General features: G+C 39.4%; 1 protein-coding gene across 1 annotated transcript; it reads right to left on the reverse strand.

Moving 5' to 3' along the window:
- Positions 1–151: 151 nt before the first annotated feature.
- On the reverse strand, positions 152–8,920 carry LOC104384547 (nephrocan). Its single transcript, XM_009992958.2, has 4 exons — positions 8,895–8,920; positions 8,454–8,598; positions 2,565–3,466; positions 152–599 (listed from the first exon to the last, which is right to left on the reverse strand). Exons 1-4 carry the CDS (start codon positions 8,918–8,920, stop codon positions 152–154), a joined length of 1,521 nt encoding a protein of 506 aa, XP_009991260.2.
- Between the last annotated feature and the right edge of the window lie 6,312 nt (positions 8,921–15,232).

The raw sequence follows: 15,232 nt of genomic DNA on the forward strand, positions 1-15,232 counted from the left end.
GCAGCCCTCCTGTCACCAGCTGTTAACTCTTACAGCACAAATTAAAGAGGACAAGTTAGCGGCAGACCAGCAGGCTGGTTGTCAGTACGAAGGCTGGTGGTAAAGGGCAGCGCCGGACAATTTGGAGGTTCACCATAGGTTAACCGTGGGGTTAATCTAATTCATAATCATAGTAATCATCATCTGTGTTTACTCCAACGCTGGAGGCCTCACTGGGTTTCGTTTTCTTTCTGTCCTCTTTGCCTCTTTCTGTGGAAGACAGATTATCTTCACACTGCTGCAGAATCTTTTTGGAAGACATCCAACTTTCTCCTCGGCTTTCTGCTGGCGCTGCGCACTGCCCTCCCCTGACATCCGTTCCTTTGGCCACCAGCGCTCTCCTGGTTCTGAGAAGGTCACAGGTGCAGTTCCAGGGGTTTCCATCTAAGTACAGATGACGGAGACGAGGTAAATACTCTAAGACTTTGCGATCCAAGGCAGATATCTTGTTGTTCCGTAAATTTAGAACCTGAAGCTGTTTCAAGTCTTTCAGTTCTTGTTCTCCGACATCCTCTATGTCATTTCCCTTTAGATCCAATCTAGCAAGGGTGTCTGGAAGTCTGAATAAAAATAAAACAACACAAATGTGTTATGTTCATCGTACTGATTCTGTTTGTGTAAGTGGTATTTGGTGGTGGGTATCTGCCCAGGCATATCTGACATATTAAATAAAACTACCACTAACAAAAATTCAATCTTCTGAAAAAAAAGATGTGGTCCTGAAATATTCATGTCTTTTCTTTTAAAGTTGTAGGAATATTGTCAATGCACACTTGAACCGTTTTCCCAAATTATTGCAGTTCTGACCTTTACTGACTGTGTTTCTGCAACTCAACTAAACAGCAATTTTAGTCCTACTGTACTATGAAGAAAGTTTTATGTTCAATTGAATGCGAAGCTTAAAAATGCATTTTTTACTCTTTAATGCCATAAGTATGCCAATGACCAAATTACGGCAGCATTAAAGACCAAAAGTTTAGAGAAGCATGGCAACACTGTTCCTTCAAGTACTTCTTGAAGGGCATCTATCACCTCTCTGGGCAACCTGTTCCAGTGTTTCACCACCCAAGTGAAATGAATTATTTTCTTCTCAGAAAAAAAAGAAAAAAAATTCTGCTCATTCCTGTCACATAACTGCTAAGACCCTTTAACTGTGGCACATTAACTATATTTTTTTAGCCACACTTAGTCACACTGGTGACAGTTCTCTGGTAACTGAACTGTTATTTCTGTATATCCATGTGTACCTGGTGATCAGCAGATGATTAAATTAAGTATGTAAATTTTAGCTCTTGTCATTTTTCCCCCTCTTTTATGTTTACAACCTCCCTCTTGAAATCTATATTCATTACTGAGTTGAAAATAAAGTCCTCAATATCTCCTTAAAAGCTGCACTATTTAAAGGCTAATAGAGAACTCTTTTCTGTTAATTCTCTTGACTATGAAGGTTGTAAAATAAGAGGGATTAGACAATACTAAAGTAACTAGAAAGCATTAAACATTCCTGTCAAGCTAGACTGAAATCAAATATTTATACACCACTAAATCACTTTCTGATTATAAAGCTGCTGCCAAATAGATTCAAATGCTAAAGGACCTGATGCTAAACGAATTGAAATTTTACTGCATTATTTATTTGGGCTAGTTAAACCTGTCCACAAGCCATAGAAAATAAAATTTAATAGGGCAGTTTTGTTAAAGAAGCTGATGTTAATGGAATTACTTTGCTATTTTTATGCCATTTTATTGCACAGCTTTTTGAAATAGTAATATTGCCACTTTATATCAGAGCAGCCTCCGTTTGGCTTAATATGCCATCTCTGATAATGGCCAGGACCAACACTCAGATTAATGTGAGAGAACCTGTAAGCAGGGCATTAACGAACACGGTATGCCCAAGGGATGTTTCTTCTGTGCTCCTTTGACTGGAATTTTGCTTATAGCCTGAAGCAGGAGAGCTTATACGCATTCTAAATACTTTGTAATGTGTGATTTTAATGAAGTTGGGAATGCTAATATCCACTGAAAAATCACATTGTTTTTGACCAGTCTCAGCTCTTGAAATCTTAATATTTTAACAACAGTAAATTCAGTGTGGGTTGGTAGAAACATCAGCTTTAAAATTGCTGTGTTTTCTTTTTATTGAATGCCCTATTAATTTTGTGTTATGGGAGAAGATAAATCTAAGCAGCAGTGAAACTCCCCTGTAATCATTCTGTTATACTCTCCTAGCAGGTTCCTCTTATTTGTGTACTAATTAAACAGAGTAGTCTCACTGGCAGGGAGAGATGTAAAATGAGTGGATTCACTGGGGGCCACAGATCTAATGAAAACAGCTCTACTTCTATGCTGAGACTGCTAACGAGTGCTAATTTGTGCCAGTTATGGCAGTGGGTTTATGGTATGGATAGATTTCTACCATGACTTGGTCTGAATGCAATCTTTTTTCCAGTTTGGCCCTCGTTGGCATAATGTAAGGAAGGAGAGGTGACACCTGGGAACCAGCTGTCCTCAGATTCACTTGCCTCAGCGGAATGGAAATGAGGAGATTCTGTTCCAGCGCCAGATTCGAAAGCTGCGCACACTGCTGAAGAGCTCCTGCCTCAAACATGCTAACAGCGTTGTTGTCCAGGAACAAGTGCTTGAGGTCTTGTAGCCCTTGGAAGTCCTGCGCTGTCACCCTCTGTATCAGGTTATTGCTGCAGTCAAGCTTCTGCAGTCTGCCGGGCAGCCTGGGTGGCACAGCGTGGAGCTGGTTCTTAGAGAGCTCCAGTGTTGTCAAGTTAGGAAGAAGCTGGGCACCATCTATTGATGTTAGCTGATTTTCTGACAGGAAGAACTCGGACAGGTTTTCTAGGTGTTTAATGTCTCGAAGTCTTATTGTTTTGAGTAGGTTCTTCTCTAATTTTAGTGACAGCAGGGATTTAGGTAGGTCAAGAGGCACTTTTGCCAGAAAGTTGCCACTTAAACTGAGAAACTGTAGATTTTGGAAAGATGCAAAGAAGTTGGTTGAGAACGAGTTCAGTTTATTATCAGCCATGCTCAGGTACTTCAGCCTAGGAAGCTTAAGTGGTGCAGACACAGATTCCAGGTTGTTGCCGTCCAGGATCAAACTTTGTAAATTGCAAAGGGAAGAAAATGCACTTGGAGGCAGAGTCACAATCAAGTTGTTCCGAATATCGAGCACCCTTAGTTTCAGCAAACCTTCAAAATCAGCCGCATGCAGAGTGTTGATGGAGTTATCAGCGAGTTTTAAAATTTCAAGGCCAGATGGGAGGAAGGTGGGTATTTGCTTTAGCTGATTTTTGTAGAGTTCCAGGGACTTCAAGGTGCTCAGAGCTTTGAAAGTGTTGTTTTCTATTGATTCTGTGCCACTGCATGACAGGACCAGCTCTTCAAGGGCTGGCATTCTCCTGAAGTCAGTCATCTTAAAGAGGGAAAAACAATTAATGTGATAGTACACCATCTATTTACAGATCTCCTCCCTGGTGACTTCTTCTGCATCCTCTGACAACTGCTAGTATATATTGAAAAACTATATATTTAAAATGAGAAACTAAGAGAAATGGTAATGATAGAGGTGTTACTATAGATACTTGCAGTTTGCCAGTATTTACTTACATTTCTATGATTTTGTTGTTTAAGTCAGTTTTGTGTCTGGTTTTGAGCAAACACATGTCTGAAGAAGGAATATTCCTTTTTATCTGCCTGGTGGGTAGCCTATGTAAAATGGAGAGCTAATATCACCAGGAACAGAAATCCTTACAGAGAGTAGATGGTTGTTTCACGTTCACTGTGCTCACCAGAGCTTGCTGGAGCAGGTTTGAGCTCATCATACAGCCATTTCCATCCAGCAGCATCTATTCCCCAGAGGAAGTACACATGGATTATCACCACTTCTCCTACAATAGAATTTTGGCAGGAAACTAAAATCCAATGCTTGTATTTCTTCTCCCTCTCCCCCTAGCCCTTTCTTTGAAGTAAAAACCTCACATATTAGATGACCAAACCAAAAGTGTCAGATCAGTGTGGTCTGAAAATCCCGTCTGTGGAACAGATTGCTTTTACCAGAGCTTAGGTTTTGTTAGCTGGAAATAAACAGATGCTTTACAGTGGCAAATGGAACTTAGATGTTGACTGTGGCTGTAATATATAGAGCCATAGTAATTGTTTCATTATTTTTCTCTTCTGTTGGAACCTGCTTGTTTACAAAGCTTGCCATCTTGTGTCTCAAGTTAAGAAGCAAACTGAAGTGAATTTGGCAACTTCCTCCAAGCAAAGATAGGAAGAAGCATGCGATGAGAGTGAGCCTGGGAGCCCTCTTAGCATACTGTTACCTAAACAATAGTTCCAGTTCTCTGCAGTTGTCAGAGATGCTGACATTTGCCATTGACCTAGGTGCTTGATTTTCAAAAATTCATTTATAATGGGAATCACAGAAAGCTCAGAGCAAGACGAGCAGTTGTTCTGCATGGGAGAGGTGGGAAGGAGTGTCCTCATCCATTTTCCCTTCCCATGTCCAGTGAACATCTCAATAGAGATCTCAGGAGTACCATCTCAGTAAGAGATGCTAAACATGATAGTCTTCATGCTATTTCCCCCAGGTCTTAGTTGCTACCAACACATTTTACTCTCATTGGGAGAAGCTATAAAGCATGTTCTACAGCATAACCTCCCATCCCACTCAGGAATCTACACAAATCTGTTCGCAGCTCAAGAACCAGGTAGCAATTTTGTTCTGTGATCCTGACTGAACACTTCTGGCTATCGTGCTTGTGTACCTGAAATCTGCGTATAAAGATGACTGTTAAAAGATTCCTTCCAGCTTCGTTTACCTGACTCTTGCATGGGTTTGAGTTGTGTCTCCTCACCTTAGCTGCAAACCCCGCATTATAACTTCTGTTAAAATTCGAGCCCGCACAGCTATGAAAGAGGAGTCAGATTTCATTGTGCTCTGATATCCTTAGCTGTCAGTAGCTTCTGCTGACATGCATTTTGTCTCGTAAATTTCATAAAATCATAGAATCATAGAATCGTTAGGGCTGGAAGGGACCTTCAAAGGCCATCTAGTCCAACCCCCCTGCAAGGAACAGGGATAATTTCAGAGCATTGCAAGATTTGATGCAGTTAGTGAGAAAGTATATGGAAAATGTATGGAACCTCCTCTATTGATGCAGGTTTCTCCGTCAATTACATTTCAATTCAATGAAGGAATGTACCCCCATAAAGAAACGTATTCTCAACAGTAAATCACAGAGTTGTCCATTGTCTATTTTCTCTATAAATGCAGCTTTGTAACATATGTATATATGCGTATTGCTATATAGAAATTACAGAACTGCACGTCCAGTTTTGGTTATGAGTTTTCTCATGAGAAGTCCCACAGGAATTGATTGCATTGCTCAAGAGCAGAAAAGCATAGTCGTATGTAAAACAGTCTTAAGGAAACTGAAACAAACGTGAACCTTCACAAGTTCAACATGTTTTCTCCTGTAAGTTCAAAAGCAGTGTTTCCTGCTTTTCCTCAGTTGATTGCTGTATGTTTCTAAGAGGCTTAACTTTCATCTTATTAAGTGACAGAGAGCCATGTGAAGGTCAATGTACATTCATTCTGTAATGATGTTAGGCTTCTTAATGTGGATTATTATAATTCCTATTTTCCACCTATTTGGTATGCTTTGCTAGGCTTTGTGACCATGCTGTTTTGAGACTTAAACATTTATCCATGCTGTTACAAACCACCCAGTGTTTCTAATATGAATCAAGACATGTTTGAAAGCCTGTCAGCTCACTTTTTGCTATGAAGCGATGTTTTATTCTCGAACTGGACTGTCTGTAAAGTGATACTAATATAGTTTTACATTTTAAAAAGCAAATCTAATGAAAATGAATCTAAGATAGTGTTATTTTAATAGAAATATTTTAATCATTTTTTCATTTTTTTAATGACCTTTTTTTTTGCTTTTAGAATTTTGGTGAACTGGGATTTGTTATAAGCAGTTTCTTAAATCCGTCCCCTATTGTGGGGTCCAGATAAACAATTTTCTTTTAGCAGATAAAACCCCACATATTAGTATAGTAAGAAATAAACTAAATCTTAAAATGAAAATTAACAGGTTATAGTTGGTCTTCAAATCAAGGAGGAGGCAGAAATTATTGAAAACAGGTGCTAAAATTAATCTAGTTTTGTTATTATGAAGTCTGTTTATAAAAAAACCCAGTTTGCAAAAATACAACAAAACCCAAAAATTCCAGCCAGTGTTTTCAATGATGATCGACTCTGTCAGAACAAATCCAAAGTTGACCTGGGTAAAAAAGATCTACTTTTTTTCCTGTTTTTTCTTCAAAACATGCTGTATTTAGCATATAAACATATCTTCTTTTCTGTTTCATTTCTTTACAATGTCAATAATAACCAAAGTAATGTCCAAAAGTAATTGGTGCCCAGTTTAAACAGTATTTGTTTATTCTTCCAAGGTGGCTAATTGCCAAACCATAGCATATGTGAATGCTTACATACAAAAGTCTATTGGAGGTCAGCTGTGGGAAGTCTAGGCTTCCATTCAATTTCTTTTTGAAAATATGTTATTTTCTCTAAATTAGGTAAATGAAGAAATTAAAAAAAAAAAGGAAAAAAAAAATCCCAACTCTATTATAGAGTTTTTTTTAGTGCTTCCAGACATGTACTTCACAAGCAGAAATCAAAACCTTTTTCTATAAACACTATGATATGTGCCAGTGGAATTGCTCAGCTCTGTAAAATTAAGCACATGTATTTTTGATGTCAAGACCTCAGAAGTATAATTTGTTGCATGGGAAGAGAAGTGAAAAATATATTCACAGACCCAGTCTAATTTTAAGGAAATAACCTACATAACTGTAGGTAGGTAACATGAAAGGACTTACTTCCTTTTGGGGCAAAGTAAGGCATACTGATTGCTCGGTTGAATTAATGTATAAAGTGAAAAACTCGCTCCTTAGATGGTTTCATGCACCATTTGTTCTGAACAGTTGTAAAACTTTTATTCCACTGTTCACTTATATCCAACATTTAAACTTTATGCTTTTGCTCTAGTTGGAACCTAAGGCCACTGTACTAGTAACTGAGGGGTAGCGGACAGGTATGGACAACTGGCCTAAGAAAGGAAAAATGGATCATCTTCCTTATCTTGGAAAGAAAATAATCAGGATTTTTTTCACAGAAAATATATTTTGCAAAAAAGAATTCATTTGACAGATTTTTTTTTTTAACTAGAGCATATCAATATAGTTAAATCACACCAGTGAACTTTGACTTTTGTAGGTATGGGAGCTAAAACAAGAAAACCAGAGATGGTAGTAGTGGCTAAAAGAGAAGTAAACTCTTTCTCAAAGTTAAATTGTAAAACTACTGACTATTTCTCAGTGGGCAACAGCTATCACAGATGCTGCTCTAAGCTGCCTTCTAGCCTGTTTCATTCAACCCTGACAGCAAAATCAAAGATGCATTTCAGAGCAAAGTGATATTCTTTGTAAGAGGACAAGCATACTTAAGAGAAATGTATCTCTTCTGACTCTGAGATTTCTTGTTCCTTGTAGCAGATCGATACACAGCAAGCGTGTATAATACAGGTGGTTACATTTCCCTTGCGTCTATCTACAGAAGTTTAATTTATTAACGAAATATATTTCAGGGTAGGAGACAGAGAAGCACCATTCCAGAGTGCGGTGCAAAACGAGCACGAACTGATCATGCCTGTAATAATGTGATCCAGTGATGCCTCAAGAAACTCAGGATAAACTTTTTTAATAATGCAGATAGCTGGAGATTCAGTTAGAAGCTGCTATTGTTCACGTGGGTTATTGGATAGGCCTAGCAGTGCTTTTAGAAACATCTCATGCTCTGCCTTAGACTCTGACTTACTGACTCCCTCCACCATGTCTGACAGCGGTTGTACCTAACACTTGCCACTTCAGAGGGGGAAAAGAACTTCAACGTCATTCATTAGGGAAACTATTCTAGTTATGCAAAACCCTTCCATTTACTGTGAAAAAGTGTTATGTTGTATCAAGTAGCAAAAGCTTTTAGCAAGTTAAAAATATTACTCTGGAAGTCAATGGTTATTTGACCATATAAAAAACAAGTCAACCTTTGGTTCCTAGTTGTAAATTAGTATTTTTTGAGTTGCATACAAATTATCATTGTGGCAGTGTGAACTGGTGCTCAGAGACTGCAGGATAATGAAAACACTATAGGAATATATTTACATGTCCTTAAAAAGTAAGTAAAAATAAAACCAGATCTGGCAGCATTTCATCAGTTTTTAGAACGTGGAATAAGATTCTCCCTTCACTTCAAAGCCACCACCGTCTGGGAAGGCCAGCTTTTGGTTACAACGCACTACAGAAAGTATTTTTACTGGATTTTTTCTTACCTGGAGTTGTTTAATTTTGCTGTGACTGATGTAGAGTCTCCTGGTGGTAAAAGGAATCTCCCTGGGGATCTCCGTAGCTCTGTAGCACTGCACGGACTGGGCAGGGTCACAGCTGCATCTTCTTGGGCAAGTGATGCTTAGACCGCTGTGGAAAGAAAAGACGACGACTAAAAGGTAAGGTAAATACATCTTCCAAAACAGGAGCTCTGAAATTCCCTCAGCAACATACAGCTGGAATTAAGCACCAAAGTCCTTTTATACCAGGAAATCTGATAAAAGGATATTATGACTGTGTATTTTATCCCAGTGAAAAAACAGCAAAAACAATACCGTAATTTGCCTGGGTTAAAATGTGGGCAGGCATTACAAAGAGTGAGAAACTTAAACAGTGATAAGGTGCCTTTACATTTGTAGGTATGTGAAATTAGTGTTATTTATTACCTGACATCTAATCCGCAAACATCCATATTATCGCCAGTTTCCTAGTTTTGTTAAATGTGACACCACAGAATTAGTGGGGAAAGATAAAGAGCTGTTTTATAGTAGGGCTGTAAAAGCTTTCTATCTTCTGTGACCCAGTATTAGAAACAGTAAAAACACAACTACAGCCAACACCAAAGCTTTTTCACTCTTCCTCTTGCATTATTCAGACTCCCCAAAAAAACCCACAGCTATTATTTTAAAGCTCAAACATGTTATTCACTTTCTGAATCGAGTGCCGCTGGTTGGTACACATTTTTTAAAGATTGCACAAAAATCTAAGTTACCTGTGCTTGTGTCATTCCCATAAATCAAAGTTTAATTACTCTTGTATTTGAAAATTACAAGTGTGAAATGCTTGAAAGCATTTAGTATAAATCAAGTGGTTGATGATCCATAAGACCTATTTACCCCATGACAGATGGAGACCAGTCAGGTTCCTCAGAGTTTTCTCTCTACTTAGCAGTGCTTCTCTCACACACCTGCTAGCTGTGCTAGCTGGAGATGTACGGTTTTGAAAGGCTTATGGTTTGGACTGTAATTATTTTAGGAACTTTCTATGCATTGTTTTCTCCTTTGTACTCAGCAATTCACAACGTACAAAGCAGTGTGCTTCAGAAACTTTTGTGATCTCATCATACTGATCTGCTCTGCACTGTTACCTGCTTCCTTCCATCCCTTCTGTCATATCTTCAGAGGTAGCTAATCCTATTCCTTGAATGCAGACCTAGGCCAATTATTTTTCCAAGCAGAAGATGATGTCAAGTTGATTTGATGAACGGATAACTGAACTGGAGACAGTCCTCAATGGGAATGCCCGTTGGCTGAAGCTGGTTTTACACTGGACAATTGCCATATTCCCTCCTGCAGATCCTTCTGTCTCCATAATCCCCTACACTATGAACCACATAATCCCCTACACTAGAACCACAACCCAGCATCTGCTAAAACAAACAGCAAGAGCAGGAACCTTTTCCTAAAGCCGCCTGTCAAACTGGCACGTTTAACAAGCTACACAGAAAACTCCTGCCTGACTTACGCATCAGTTGAGCAAAAATGTGTGGGTGAGCAGGACTGGTGATGGCGCTTTAAAACAAATATTTTAACGTGTCTTGTTATAGGGTTTAGTACCTGGTTTGTGGTTTTGTGTTGGTTTGTTTGTGTTTTTTTCTTCCCCTAAAAAGAGTTAAAGGACCCAGACGAAACTGTAAAACCTTTCTGCGTACTGACAGCTGCTTGTGTTACATTTTAGCATGCCCTGGAATAATCTTGGATCTCATTTTTCCACTGACTTGAGTTTAAATGCTGACATCGCTAAGACAATAATGCTCAGGATCTTATGTAGGAATTTGTGTTCCCCACAAACGTCCTCAAAAAATAAATGCTTTTTGCTCAAGGAGAGTCAAAAGAAATGCAGATCACATCCTAAGGTTTGCAGTTTAGAGCTCTAGAGTGCTGCATAGTCAGTCTGGGAATCCCTTTAAGAAAGAACCATATATTGCATCCTTCCCCACTTTGTAAATTTTAAGTCCCTCAGCTGATGTTGCAATTCACAGCTGTAGTTACAAGGCGATGCCACAGTAAGGGGCAATATTCTTCGGGCTTTGTATTTTCAAGTAGTATCTATATCCTTGTTTTTTTCAAACTAATGAAAGGAAACTTTATTGGTTTAATACTTCATTTATGTGGTATTAAAAACATTGATTTAATGAAGAATTATGTTATGTATTCATTACTTTCTGATAGATGTCTGCTTTCAGCAGCTAGATATTGTAAAGTGTTATCTATGCTAGATGATCCTATTAAAAGATGATCCTGTTCTGTAGAAATTCTGATATGTGTCCACCAGATCTGGTGCGTTTGCTTTTGCACAAAACTAGGACCTGTGGGTTGTGGGGTTTTTTTTGATTCTAAGAGACTTGATGGCAACAGAACTGACGAAGAGTCACAGGACTGTATGACCTTAAGCCTAGTGGGAAGATGTGAGCTACACAAAAAAAAAGGTGAATAAGCATTCCAGGATCTCCACGTGGAAGCAGCACTGCTGGCCCATGAGTTGAACAGCTTTGCAGGGGGATGTTAAGAAAGTCAATCACTGGTGGCCTTCTCCTGCCAGCAGTTTTAATGCAAACTCTCCACACCTTTTGATGGGGATTCCTGTGCAGGAGTAATGGCATGATAGAATCATAGAATGGTTTTGGCTGGAAGAAACCTTAAAGACCATCCAGTTCCCCTCCGTCATTTCTCTGTCAGCAAGAACAAACGACAGCACAAGAGGTCCCGAATTCTGTACAGCGTGTGCTTTAACCAAAGGCAAACACTTCGCATCAAAACCTACTAAACCCAAAGTCCGAATTGGACTCTTTTGTGTTATTGGCATTTAATACAGATATTGGTTATAGAGTGTGATGGCAAAGTAGTGAAATAGATGGGATAAATCTGGATAAAACATAAGCTTGAGTGGATGGAATTCAGAAGATCTTTCAGGATTGCTGCTTTTATTTCAGATCTGAAGAAGGACATACAAAAGACTGTAAAGTTTGGGGTTTTTTTTCAAAAAATATCTGTTAGTCTAATAAAAATAATATCTTTTTGTACAAGCCTTGCCTCATGCAAGATTTCAGCATCTACTGTACTGGTGTTTGGGCCTTTTCTTCCTTTACTAAAGTCAGACATTTGACAAAAACACACGTAATGTCAAGACGTAATTTTTTACTCTGAGATTACATTTAGAAAATCACATGAAAGTAAGATGACATTAAAATTAAAAGAATGAATCTGCAAAACTCTAGTTACAGAGCGTTTAGCAAAGTCTGAGTTAAGGTATCCCATAAAACCTGAAAATGGATCCCTTGTAATGTACATGATGGCACAGACCACACGAGGGAAGACACGGTATTATCACAAAACACATGGAGAAGCTGAGCTCTTACAGTCAGGGTGTCCCTTGTCTATGGAAAGGAGAAATTGCAGGAAAAGACCGGCTTAGGGCCTGCAGAGGGCATGGGTAGGGGCTTGGTCCCTGAGGGATGCCAAACCACAAGCAGTTTGGCAACTAGGAGCTGCTAAGTGATGGCGTATGCTCTAAAGAATCCTTGGCATATTTAGCTGCCATATGCTATCAAGTGCCGCTGAGTACGTGTGAATTTATAATTATTTTTTGCTGGAGGTTTTTAACTTGGATTTGGACCAATTTTTCATAGGGACAACAAATGGCATTTGTCTGCTGCAAAGGTTACTTCCAGTCAGGCACTTCTCTCCAGAGTGCACCAGGCTGCTAAGGGAAACAATCACAATATTGTCTTTAAAAACATTATGCTTCCCCTAATCATCTGTTGAAATAATCAGAACTGCTTTACAGACATGTTTCTTAAACAAAGAGCCTCAGAGGATTACACTGACTCAAGAACGTCAACCTAGATGCACTCTAGGCAAATTAGTGATACCTAATTAATAGAAAGATTATAAATTTATCAAAAGTGATTTTGTATTTTATTCCTACAAAATAAAACCACAAGTAGAGTTTCACAAAAACAGAGGCCTGTCTGAAAATGATGTCTCAATCTTCTTCATAAGCTAAGAATTTTGTGGAAATATTTTTAATCTGCTTTCATAATATGCAGAGAATGGGCTTTCTAACTCCAGGCAAGGTCGTCTTCATACACTGGAAAGAGCTGCTGGATGACTTAAAGCAGATTTTTCCTCCACACAGTAAGGCAGATTTCCTTTTCTTCCTCCATGCTGGCTACATAGAAGAGATGAAAGTGATAACCCCTTAGGAATTTCTCACATTTTGGCACATTTGCATTCCAGAGAAACTCACACAGTGAAACCTGTTGAAGGGAATGAAACTTTGTTAAACAAAAATTCACATATCAAGGAGTTTTAGTCATTGTCAGTTTTATGATGGTGCTGAGGGATTCTGGCCAAGACGAGACGCATCTGGGGCAGGCACTGCACGAACAACAAACGAGCAGCACCCGCATGGAGGAGGTCAGGTTAGGTCATTTCACACACGTGTGCCACTAATGCCGCTGTAACTGGCCTTCAAAGTATTGTTGCTAATGGCATCCACTTGATGGAGAACTGTTCTTCGTTAGTAACCGAGCCGCAAGGAGCAGTGCCACGAAACCACAGATTATGGTATGGCATAATGACAGTCTTCTGGTAATGATGTTCCAAGTTAGTCCCAAAAGGAATGGAGGAGAAATAGAGAGGGCAGATAAAATGGCTGAATCCTTTCTCAACTTAGAATTTAAACACACAGGTCTTTGGTATATGAACATTTATGTAAGACCTGTAATTAACCTATGTGAGACTGTGTCTCGAGTAGTACCCCTGAAGAGTAAAGTGGCAGGGATGCATCCTCCAACCGATGTTGGAGCCATGACAATTCTGTTCCTGGGGTTTTGCACACACAGAAGTTGTTCGAGTCGTTAGTTAACAACCGTGCCCTGGAAGGGCTTTTCAGCGTCCTGTATGAAGCAAGCGAGTTCTGGCCCTTCCACTTCCCGGGGGTGTCCTTAGCCTGTAAGAGCAGCCCACTAGTGATCTGCATCCAACAGAACCAGAAGGGATCTTCAGCTGCAGAAACTGTCGACTGTCCAGACTGCGAGGCACAGCTTTGACAAGATGAGGACTCTGAAACAGCAGTTTTCTAAATTATACCCATTGTGTGCACAAAGAGAGGGAGGGCTTCATTCTTCCACGCTATAAAAGCTGAGCATTTTTGGCTTGTGTTTTATTCATTTGAAAAAAATAAAACAAAAATTCAGAATGAAAAGAGTTAAGTATAAGTGTATACCTAGAAATAAGCATGGGAATAAGACTACAATAAGCACTGTAAAAAAGAAAAGCTGGGCTGAAGAAGTGACTTGTGGGAGTTGCCTTGTGTAAAAAGAGACCAATAAGGAGTGAATGTTCCCCCAAAATAGCAGGGAGTGAATTGTTGCACCTGTGGACTCGCTGCATGGACTGTAAAACGCAGCCAACTATGAACTCTAGGCCTGCAAAGCAGGAGTCACCTAAAATGTAAAAAACTAAAAAGTCTGCATTTTGTTGGGAGAAATTTTCTGTAATGACAACTGAAAATGTGTGTCCTTTCAAGGATCAGTGTGGATGGCAACCCTCCTCTCTAAGGTGCTTCAGAAAGGCACGTTCTGATCTAGTTTAGCTCCTTTTTTAGAACATGAATACGTTGCTTTACCATCTCAGTTTTCTCCCATACTCAGATACTGCAAGATATTCTTTGTTTTCTCTCCATTTGTTTCCCCGCCGGTGTCCCCTCCTGTGACTGTACAACTACCCACGCAATCAAACCACTCAAGATGCTTCAGCCCTAACCATACAGAAGACGGCCTTGACACGTGCACGTGCTGCAGCCTGCCATGCACAGCTGGGCAGCTCCAATCACAGAAGTCTCCAGGGGAACTGACCCTCATGTGCAAACACATGTGTTTAGATTGTGAATTCTTTGTGCAGAGGCTAGGTCTAACCAAAGGTTTGTCGGATACCTCACACAACACTTTCCCAGTCTTGGCATGGACACTAGGGACAAACTATACACCAAGGGATACGCTGGCCAAAGTATTATTATTTTTTGTCTTTTGATTTGGAATTACATTGCTGTGCTTTGAATGAAAATGTGTCCTCCTCACTCTTGGGGTCATTTACTCTTTTGGCGCAAATCAAGTTTTCAGATAATTTAGCAGATACTCCAGTAAACAGTTAAAGTACATAGGTTTAAATTTATAAAGTACTGTTTGTGCTCAAATGTGCTCAACAGCAGTGTACCACAGACACCTCACATTCTCTGTACTCTGCCTTGTCTAAAATAATTGCAATTGTGTGCATAAATTGTACGTGAAGAAATTAGCTGGTGATGAGCTTCACCCAGCTCTGCCACACGATTGATAAGGCCACATGAGCAGATCAGGAAATTTTCAGTGAAGTCCTTTTGACATTCGAAGTGTTCAACGAATTTAAATTGCTCTCAACGCATAACTTGCTGCAACTATTTGATTGCTGAAAACATCTCCTAGGTCCAGAAAGGATTCTTACTGCTAGATTGGTTGACCCAAACTATTGCTGTTCTTTAAATGTTCTTCAATTACTTTGTTGATGTTATCAGGGTAGAGGATACCACAGTTTACTCTAAATCGATTTCATCTAATTGAAGGCCAAAACTACTAACCTTTCTTAGGTTCAATTCCATACTTGCTGCACGGTTTGCTTACAGAGCAGAGTCATGGTTGTCTGGGTGCTTTGGGCAGGCATTTCAAGGTAACTAGAACTGATCA

This window comes from Tauraco erythrolophus, chromosome 2, assembly GCF_009769465.1.
Source record: "Tauraco erythrolophus isolate bTauEry1 chromosome 2, bTauEry1.pri, whole genome shotgun sequence".
NCBI lineage: Eukaryota > Metazoa > Chordata > Aves > Musophagiformes > Musophagidae > Tauraco > Tauraco erythrolophus.